We start from the raw sequence: 11,411 nt of genomic DNA, 5'->3' as shown, positions 1-11,411 counted from the left end.
CTAATCAAACTATGGAGGACATGTTGAGAGCATGTGCGATTGATTTTCAAGGTAGTTGGGAGGACCAATTAGATTTGATTGAGTTTTCTTACAACAATAGTTATCATGCGAGCATCAAAATAGCACCTTTTGAGGCCTTATATGGATGGAAATGTAGAAGTTCCATTTGTTGGAATGATTTTAGTGAGAATATCGTCTTGGGAACAGAATTCATTCAGGAGACCGTTAAGAATGTCAGACTAATTCAGGCTAGAATTCAAGTTGCGCAAGATAGGCAGAAAAGTTATGCTGATTTGAAACGACGCGAGGATGAGTTTGCTATAGGTGATAAGGTGTTCTTGAAAGTATCACCCACTAAGGGCGTCATGAGATTTGGGAAAAAATGGTAAGCTAAGTGCAAAGTATATGGGCCCCTATGAGATTTTAGAGTGCATTGGGAAAGTAGCCTATCATTTGGCGCTACCCATGGAGTTTGAAAAGATGCATGATGTATTCCATATTTCCCAACTTAAGCGTTATATCCATAATGAGCGTCATGTCCTAGAGCCTGAGCGAGTTCAGATTGATAGTATCCTCACATATGAGGAAAGACCTGTCAAGATTCTCGACAGGAAAGTGCGTAGTACACGCAATAAGGATGTCCACATCGTGAAAGTCCTTTGGTCTAACCACGAGTCTGAAGAGGCAACGTGGGAAGCCGAAGATGAAATGAGAAAGAAGTATCCAGATCTATTCCTTGAGGTGAGTTACGAGGGCGTAACTCGTTTTCTTTAAGGGAGGTAATGCGATAAATTTCGCGCTTTTTACATATTTTTATGAAATTTTCATTCATTTGTATGCCTATGTTGGGCAATTTGCACATGTTAGTGCAAAAGAAGTAGATTCTCCACATAAGAAAAGGTGTTCATAAGTAACACAAGTGTTTTAACACTGGGAAAAGTGCACAAGTGCCACGATTTTTTTTTCAAACTTTCGAAAAGATGAGTTTAAACTTTTGAAAGTATGTGAGTTTTCTATCAAATTTTGGGACGAAACTTCTTTTAAGGGGGGGTAGACTGTAATCCCCCACAATTTTAAAAGATTTTATAAATATATTTTAGTATTTATATATTTATATTTAAACACAAATTAGTTTTAAAATGATTTGACTATTTAAAAAGGTTGACTATTTTAAATGTCAAATGAAATTATTTTCATGACTCAATAAAGTTGAAAATATTTTTAATTAAGCATGCTTTGATAAAAGTTTTAAATATTTATTTATATTGTAAAAGAAGTCTAATGGAATTTGGGGAACCTTAAAATCCTAAAAGGATAAAGGAAAAAGAGTCATATTGATGATTAAAGTCCCAAATTATTTATCTTGTTCATCATCAATTTTCATTAAACTTTATCTCTTTTTCCTAAGCCCAAAAAGGAAGCCTTTTTATAAATATCCAATACCCAATTATTTTACCACACACAAGATTATTTTCTCTCTTTTTCACACGCCATTCACTTCTTTTTTCGGCCTTCCTCTCTCCTCTTTGCACGTTCAATTCTTCTTTCTCCCAAATCTTTTCTTCTTCATCAAGTAACGTTTCTTCTTCATCAAGTAACGTTTCTTCTTCAACAAGAAACGTCACAAAGCCTTCAAACTTTTCAGAAAATCGTGCGCCTGTGTTGCTGCTGTGGTTCTTGGTTCCGGCGGCCAGCTTGTTCTCCTCTTTGTTGGTTGTTTTCTTTTTTTCTTCCTCAAGATTCCATTAAAGACTATATTTTTTATGCTTTCTTTTAATGTTAATCATGATTATTAGTTTAATTTCCTGTTTTAATAAGTAATCTTGATTTATATATAGTTTATATTATAAGAATAAAAATTCAGATTTGTTATTATAGTTAGATTGTAGTTTTAATCATGAAAACATGAATTTTTAGGGTTTTAATTGCTAGAAAACTATAGTAGCATATTAGATACTATGAGATTGATTTAGAATATGATTTTAAATATGTTTATATATGTTTAAAGGAGGTTTATTAATTTTTAAAGTTGCTGGAATTTCAGAAAGGTTTTTATTAATGGATTTTAAGAGTTTTAATTACTAGTATGGTAGTACTATGCTAGGAATTAAAAGTAATTGAAGTTTTGATATTAAAATCCACTTTTGCACGTATTTAAAGGGGATTTAAAATATTTTAGAGTTGCTGTAATTTTTATTTACAAGTATTAATTTCGGTTACATTGATTTCTAGGCGGAGAATATTTCGTAGGGGACTTTTAAGGGTTTAAAAGTGGTCTGCAGACTAGTTTACACGAGGTACGTACATAATTGCGTGCTATGTGATTAGTATCATGATTTAAGGAGAAAGAATTTTAGTATCATGTATAGGAACTTGTTATGTTCATGTATATGTGATTTCTAGTATTTGATTGTTACATGTTTTATGCCTGTGTGCAAGCATGTGATTGAGATTTATTATGAATACTAGATTGTATGTTTGTATGGAATATTTGATACAAGCATGAAGAGAAAGTTTATTTATTAATGCGCATGAGGAATTAATATACGTTGTAGAGATTGAATCATGTTATTCATGTACTCCTGACAAGTATTATTTTTATTATCTTATGAGGATTGTGGGCCTTATTTGGTAAGTTGGAATTATGCCTACGTAAAGTTAAGTTGGATTGTTGGCTAGGTTCAACAAATAAGATGGATTGGATTAAAGGAAAATTAATTTTGGGTTGTAAGTTGTGATCAATTATTATTGTGATTATCTGATTATTAAAACACGTCTATAGGCTACGACCTTACTACGAGCAATCACACGTACCCTTTCCTGCTATAGAAAATCTTCGTGAGCATGATCATTGTTAGGGGAAGGTTGTTGAGACGTCAAATTGGAGCGAACACTTGATTACAAATCATCATCGACACCAATGTAATATTGATAATATTATTCCTCTTCCCGGCAACGTCACAAGTGCACTTCCGTCCCACAATTACATCCAGGGAGCGGCTTGAGACTCGCCAAATCATCATAAAACCCGATTAACTTGTTATAATAATCTCGAATAGTCATGGATTTGGATTTTCTACACTGAGTATTATTAGATTGCAATTGTTCATGTGATAACACATAACCTCTTTTCCTAATAATCCCAAAAGGGTTTAGCCTCATCATGGTACGAATTGTTGTTGCGACTTTGGGATCCATGGCACGCAACATCCGTGATACAGGATGGGAATTAACGGTGTCCCAATCGAGCATCCTCTTCGATTAGGTTGGTTTGTTGATAGTTCCATTGACAAACACAAATTTTTGTCGAGCTTCCAAGGACAATGTGATTGCCCGAGTCCATACTAGGTAATTGCCCCTGATCAAGTTAGTGTTTCAAAGTATTAATTAAATTAGCTTCCTTAATTTTAGCCATTTGATTATGAAGTTAGTTACTTAGTTAGGTTAGTCAAATATGTTGCTTTTATGAAATAAAGTTTACTAGGTTAATGGAGAGAATCATGGAACACTAATTTAGCCATATAACTCCACGTTTTAAGTAACGGTTTACTGGTTTCCTATTGTTTTGCATTTTTCAGTTAGTTTTAAACCTATACAAAGGCAGCCTTTCTTGTTGATTGATGTGAATAATGAGATTGCATTAATTATTCTTCCAATATTTCTTTTGAGCTTTGCATTCTCATTTGTTGGAGTACAAGGTGACACTCAAGAATGTGGGTTGAATTGAGTGACAAAATTTAATCGATTTTTGCAAAAAAAAACTATATTTTGGCATATTTGTTTTAAACGTTTTTGCTGAATTAAAATTTGCATATAAACTAAAAGCAAATAGATATGAGACACATGATTTTAACATGGTTCAGTCTCATCTCTGAGATCTACGTCCACCCTTCCTATTCTTTTATTAATTGAATCTCAAAATATCAATCTCCTGATACAATATGATTCCCCTACTACTAACTCTAGTAGTACTCATCAACGCCTAACTCTAAGTGTTGTTATTCTTTATAATGATAGAATTATAGAAAGATTTAGTCCGTACAACCGTGCTTCTTAAATAAAGAGATTGAGGATCGTTACAACCTTAAGAAATCACTTTTAAATTCTGTGGAACTCTGTGCTATGTAGGTACGTTTTTAAATCAAAAAAACTCGCAAATATTTTCCAATAAACGTATAGCAAAGCTGATTGTTATCCCTTATAAAGATTATTTGCTGATTAAGGATTACCATAAAAGATATGATAATCTTTTGGAATAATCTTGTTCCTAAAGCTAAGGGATAAAATCTTTTCTTTGAAAAAATATCTTTGAATTAAGAAAGAAAAGATCTCAGTCTTTGCCAAATCTGTTTTCTTAAATTATTCATTTTGATCTTTTATAATAACAAAATATATTTAATTTCTTTAAAAAACCAAACCAAATTTTATTAAGAAAACTAATTTTTCATCTTTTAAAAGGTGAAGATTTCATCTTTATTTTTTCCAATTAAAAAATCGGATTTAAAAATAAATATTTCTCTCCAAATCTTCCAAAAATCTTTTTTTTATCAAAGATTAATCTTTTTCAAACTGATTTTCAATGATAAAAATGTCAGATTTGTTTGTTTTATAAAATAGTTTCTTTCAAAAATATTTTTAAAGAAACCTCCCCTTTTTATTTATTCTTTAAACAAAAACATTAAACTAATATATTTATCTATTTTCCTAACTCTAGAAAAATAGTTAATCGTACTAATTTCACCTTTTAGCCTTAACACAAAATTTCAACAAGTTACATTTCATTAACATCACTAAAAACAGAACTATACCTAAGCTTCAACTTCTTCAAGTCCTTGAACTTCCATGATCCTCCAAGATCAACAAAAGACTTAGATCACCGTTAAACAAATCACATGTTATAACATAAAGTGTTTACCATCATCAAAATAACACTAACTTAGAGTCACAACAAATTCTCCCTTTTTGATGATGACAAACACATCATACTTCCCCTTCAAAATATGTACCATTAATCACATTAGGGAAATTAACTCAACATCATTCACATACATTCACAAGTGACATGGTAACCAAGATAACCAGATAACTAGATAACCAAAATACTTGCACACGAGGTAATTTCTTCATTAGTTTAATTTTTATACCCATGTTCCCCTTTTTGATATTTTCAAAAAGGAGAGCATCAACATGTTCAGCGAGTCAAAGTGAAATATAGTCAGCAAAATAATGCAAGTAGCTCAACCAATAGATACTAAGGATGCTCGTTCTATGTCATAATCCAATTCACAATCCGAAACTAAGAAGCAAGAAATAATCCAACTCACAATCCGAAGTTATGAAGCAAGAAATAATCATGAAGGATCATGTCGGGTGATGAAGATAAAGGTAAGCTAAGAGAGTAAGATAAATACAGCTAAAGCAAGCTTGAAGATTTGATATGGTGATTGGTTAACAAGTGCTTGAAGCTTTCTTCTCAGATTTTCAACTTTCGCAAGCAAACACCATACGACTTTTCTTCACCACTAAACAATATATTCCCTTTCAGTAACTAATCTTCAAATATTCAATTGACCAAAGTAATGATCATCAAAACTAATATATTTTTCTCCACCTTTGAAATTAACTCTAGGATTCATCTAAAACAAGTATCTTAATTAATCTCATTTTCTTCTTCTTTTCTTTTCTATTCCTTTTCTATTCCTTTTCTTTTCCTTATTTTTATTTTTTACAAGAGAGTGAATACAATATTACTAGAGTCAATCAATAAGAGACCAAAGACGATAAGTTAATTCGGACTTCATTTTCTTTTTGATACATCTTTTGGCACTGTGCCATGTACAGTATGAATCAATACTTTCATTATTTCACGTATTTATGTTCATTCCAAAAGTTTCATGTTCCCCCTTAACTTATGCATCTTTTTCTTCCATCATCTGTTCTTCCATCATCTTATCAAGATATTTTTGCCCCATAAATTATTGTGAATCAATTAAGATTAAAATCACTTGTTGAACTTTGGAGCAATGGGTAAGCAAAAGAAGGATGTGACAGGGAAATGAAGATGAAGTGAGACGTGAAAAAAGATAGTGAGACACATATGTGAAACTCAAATGGAGAAAATTGGAACATCGGGCTAAAAATCAAACTTGTCATTAGAAAGCATTTCATAGTTTAATAGTTCGGCAACTTATGATCATATATCTTATTAATTCGGCACCTTAGGATCATGATATTAGGACAACATAATTAGACCATTAAGTCCTTTTTATATCAAGTACACCTTTATTCAGAATGTCTCACACATACATGCATCAACACTTCAATTCTACACAGAGAAGGAAGAATGACAAGCACAATACCCAACTAATTTCCAGTTTGCTCAATTTGTTAAGCAACTCGAGCTCACAAGTTCAAGTCTTTTATGTCAAAGCCAAGGATTATCTTGTAAAACACTCATGCATGAAATTCAATAGAATTACTTGGATCACACAATTGTAATATGCTCAACAAATTGAGTCTCCGTGGAGTGTATTAGGATTTGTCGACCTTCCCAATACCAATAATTTCTCCCTTTCTTTTGTTATTATCAAATGCACCCTCCATGGTAGACTACTAGTGAGAGGAATTGAGATTTATCACCAGTCACATGTCTATAGCAGCCACTGTCGAGGTACCATAGGCTGCTTCCTCTCACATTCACCTGCAAAAGATCACTTGTTAGTTTTAGAAACAAAAAAAAATCGCTCTCTTCTTCTTTCGTTGAACATCTAAAAGATCCATTCTAACCCATATTTGATTTTCGTACTTTGAATTTTTCTGAACACACTTTTTCTTAATTTTACAGTCATCCATGAGGTATTCATTTTTTCTACAGAAAATCAAATATCCAGGTACATCATCATACCTTCTTTTACATGTCTAGAGCAGCCATTATCGAGGTACCATAGGATGCTTCCTCTCACATTCACCTGCAAAAGATCACTTGTTAGTTTTAGAAACACACACTAGTAAAATAAAGATATTGTTGCGGTTTCGGCCTAAATCGCAGCAATATAATTTTTTTTTGAAAAAAAGTTAATATTTAACCAAACATATTGCTGCGATTTTTGTCGAAAATCGCAACAATATATTAAAATAATATTAAAAATAATGTTTTAATATATTGTTGCGGTTTCTAGCAAGAACCGCAGCAATATCATTAAAAAGTATTAAAAAACACTATAAAAGGCGTGCCAATCAGTTAGGGTCTTTTTCCTTCACGCTTATTCTCTCGTCCTCACCAGGCATTCTCTCACTTCACCTTCACCTCCCTCACCAGCCGTTCTCTCACTTCACCCTCACGTCCCTCACCTTCCTCACCTTTGACTTCACCTCCATCACCCTCATGCTCATGCTCGTCAGCCATTCGTACCATGGCGAAGCAACACACGACATCCATCGATCATGGCGAAGCAACATCTCCGTCTTTCGTCCTCACCAAGAAGAAACCACCATGGCGAAACCAGATCGCACCATGTCTTCTCCCTCTCTTTCGTCACGTATATTCGGCCTTGGACGAAGCAAACCATTTTCGGCCTCTATTTCATATCAGACACAAGTTTTCACAAATAGTGGGATCGAAATCTAGTGGTGGTTGTGAGGCGGAGATTGTGGTGGTGGTTCTCTCTGCGGATTCGAAGTTTTGGTTTTTTTTTTTCCTTTTTTTCATTTTTTATTCCCTTTTTTATTTCGTCTTTTGTGGTGGTGTTTGACTCGCAGTTGCTGGTAGGTTTTTTAGGATATTTTTCGTTTTTATTTCGTTTTTTAAATCTGTTGGTAGAATATGTTTAGGATTTTTTTCATTTTCGTTTTTTAAGATTTATTAGTAGATTTTTTTTTCATTTTCGTTTTAGGATTTCTTTAATTTTTCAGTTTCTTTTTTTTTTAATATATTTTGTGTAATTAGTTATTTAGTTGTTATTGTTGTTTTTATATTTTTGTTTTTATATTTTCTTTTTCATCTTTTGTATTATTTATGTAACTAGTTTTTTTATTTTTATATATTAATGAGATTTAATGTCATTTTATCTTCATTTTATTTGCAAATTTCGTGGATAGTGGATTGGTTAGTTGCTTAGTTTTAACGGTTTTTTCACCGTGTACCCCTGAGGTTTCACAAAATTCACCATATACCCCTACGTTTTCAAAAATTCACCAGGTACCCCTATTCAAAAATAAAATTCACCAAACGCCCTTAATACTTAACGGTGTTAATACTCCGTTAAGTCACAAAACATAATTCACATAATACCCCTGGAGTTAGAACAAATTCATAAAACGACCTTAGTAGCTTATTTTTCCAAAATGAGTTTCTTGCATATATATTCGAAGACCAAAATGCATAATGTATCTTTACACAAGCACAAAAGCAATTGAACTGCAAGGTAACCAAAGATGCCTTCCATATCTTCAAATAATTAAAATACCAAAAAATAGACATCTGATCATAAACATAAACCAAAAAAGGACAATTAAATCGCAAAGTTTGTGTCAACTACTTTCTTTGACTTTTTACTTGGAGGTTGAAGGTGGAGTTGGTTCTTTTATCTTCTTTTTGACTTTAGGTGGTGCTGATGTGGAAGCGGAGGCAGCATCTGATTTCTTTTTCTTTGTCATTGCTCCCCATTTGCATGTCAAAATGTTGTGTCCCACCTCCTTACACTTCCCACATTTTACAGTGCTATTTCTTTTCCCCTTCTTAGGGTCAAATCTGCCCCTTTTCCTTTGTTTTGGAGGTCTTCCAGCACCTCTTTTAAATGGTGGAGGTTCGATTTGGGGGAGTTGGAAGGAGGGCCATTGTGTTGAGTCAGGCATGGGGTGAATGTGTTCTGCGTAAGTTAGCTTGTATGATGTTCCTTTGAAATAAGGGGATACAAAATCATTAGGCTCCCTTCTTTGGTCAAAGATGACCCTCAACACATGCTTGCAAGGTATACCAGTCCCTTGCCACACTCCACAACCACATGTCCCATTTTCAAGCTTAATAGGGAACAAAACATGTCCATCCCTCACCTCGAATTCTCCCCCACCAGCTCGTGTCAAGTAGCAAAACCTTGACTCATCTCCCCTTTCCTTTATTATCTTCTTAGCATACTCTGTTATATGGCTTGGATCCAAATCCATAGCCTTGTCAAATCTCACCCCGATTCTCTTCATACACCATGATCTTATAGCTGTATGTAGAAATAGCTCAATGTCAACAATTTTACTACTTTGGATGACAAAATAATACACATAAAGAATAGGTAAAGTCATACCTTCAAGCAAAGTAAGAACCGGCAGATCTCTATAAGGTTTTGTGCAAGCATTGAATGACTCCACAAAGTTTGTTGTGTTATGATCACAACAAACCTTGGGGTCAAATACATGTCTTGACCATTGCCCTTCGTCCACTTGTTGTAAGTATTCGGTGGCAGCAGGATCAAGCTCTGTGATCTTCTTTAATGCCTTTTCGTAAACATAATCATTGTAGGCATCAGCAGCAATCCAGAACAGTTTATGGAATGCTGTGCCACTCCATCCTCCATTCTTACAGTTCGAGTATAGATGTTGGGCACAAACTCTCCTTGTTGCCTTTGGAAAAACATTATAAAGAGAAGTCTCTACCCCCTATAATAATCAACAAATCACAAAATTAGAATATAAAAAATCAGAATTTTAGTTGATTATATCATAAATATAGAAAATAAATAGCAGCGTACCTTCATTCTATCACTAATGAAGGTCCAATCATCCCTTGTAATACCTTCCTTCGAAAATAATAACCTTAGATTCTGAAAGAAGTATCCCCAAGTTTCTCCACTCTCCGTGTCAACTATACTATATGCAATGACAAAGATTTCATTATTGCCATCAATGCTAACTGCTGTGAGTAGACAACCCTTATAATAACCACTAAGATGAGCCCCATCTATACCAATTATTGGCCTACATCCCTTTAGAAATCCCCTTACTTGTGCAGCAAAAGAAAAGAAGCATGCCTTAAATTGAGGAGTTGCGGCTACAGAGCCCCTTGTCCATGTCACCAAAGCATAGCTACCGGGATTTGTCTTTTTTATCACCTCAGCATAGGCTGGCAATAGTGAATATGACTTTGCAAACCCACCATGTATATGCTCCTTTGTCATTGATTTAACCTTGTAGAAAAGCCTCTTTTTTACATTTATTCTGTACCTTTCCATGCACAACTTTTGTAGTGACTCCACTGGGATGTTAGGGTTTGCCGTGATATCTCCTAAGAGATGCCTACATAGCCAGTCACATGTTACCATAGGATTCTCCTCAAGCCTTCTACAAAGCTTGTGTTCACCACACATAGTCTTTATGGCCCAACTAATACCATCCACAAGCTTAGAGGCATGAATCCTCCAATCACAAGCTTCCACAATGCAACTGGCAGTGTACCTTAGAGAGTCTCCTTTGTCAACCCTTACAGCAAAGCCCTCTTGGATGCAAAAGTCTCTAAACACGCCAAGGAAATGATCCTTAGTGGAGAAGATCATCCAAGATTCAAGCTTAATAGAGCCAAAATCCATGTGCCCAACCACTTTGCCATTTTTATACAAGTTGTCCATCACAGAACTTCCATCTAAGTAATCCTCAAAATCTTTCTCAACCACAACATCTTCATTTTCTTCCTGCTCAAACTCTTCCTCAACATAATTTTCCAACACATCATCTGACTCACTCCCATAAGAATTGGCATCAAAGTTGGAATCATCACTATCGTCAGAGCCTGGAGGACCATCATCTCCATCACTATCTTCAGGTTCAATGTCAGGTTGCACAATTTTAATTTGTCTCGATGGGCCCTTTCTGCGTGCCTTTTTCTTAGGCACAAAAGTTCCATGTTTTTTAGAGGTGCTCTTGGCTGGTCTGAAACCTTTTTTCATGCCTACGACAAGTATAGATGACATGGTTTTATTTTGGTGCTCACTATGTGTTGGTTGTGAATGGGGTTGAGTAGTATGGGATGGTTGATGAGGGGACTGTCCAATTGATGTGGGATGTGGTGGGGACCGTTGTGTTTGAGAAGGGTGTGAAGGGGAGTCTTGCATTAGACAATGTGGTTGTGAGTTTCCTAGATAGAACTCCTCTGCCGGCTCTATAGTTGTTCTAACAATAAGCTCCTTCTTTAGTCTTGCTTCTCTGTTCTTTAGTGCTAGCCTAAAATGTAGGCCAACAATCCTTGTGTCCTCTAGCCATATAAGAATTTCATCCTTACTTCCAAATAGTGGCCACATCAACTGCAAACTGTTGTCATCCATGATCTCTACTCTATTTTCGAGACTAGGTTGCTTGTAGAAGAGTCTAAAAATATTTGGCAACACCACATCTTGTTTTATGGACGCTTCAATCATCTCATCTATTAA

General features: G+C 34.5%; 1 protein-coding gene across 1 annotated transcript; it reads right to left on the bottom strand.

Moving 5' to 3' along the window:
* Nucleotides 1–8,269: 8,269 nt before the first annotated feature.
* LOC125496971 (uncharacterized) lies at nucleotides 8,270–11,384 on the bottom strand. Its single transcript, XM_057394301.1, has 3 exons — nucleotides 9,741–11,384; nucleotides 9,297–9,648; nucleotides 8,270–9,212 (listed from the first exon to the last, which is right to left on the bottom strand). The coding sequence occupies exons 1-3, from the start codon at nucleotides 11,304–11,306 to the stop codon at nucleotides 8,551–8,553; spliced, it is 2,580 nt and encodes an 859-aa protein (XP_057250284.1). The 5' UTR covers nucleotides 11,307–11,384; the 3' UTR covers nucleotides 8,270–8,550.
* Nucleotides 11,385–11,411: the final 27 nt, after the last annotated feature.

The sequence above is a fragment of the Beta vulgaris genome, chromosome 4 (genome assembly GCF_026745355.1).
Source record: "Beta vulgaris subsp. vulgaris cultivar EL10 chromosome 4, EL10.2, whole genome shotgun sequence".
NCBI lineage: Eukaryota > Viridiplantae > Streptophyta > Magnoliopsida > Caryophyllales > Amaranthaceae > Beta > Beta vulgaris.
This window is presented reverse-complemented; position numbering and strand designations above follow the sequence as displayed.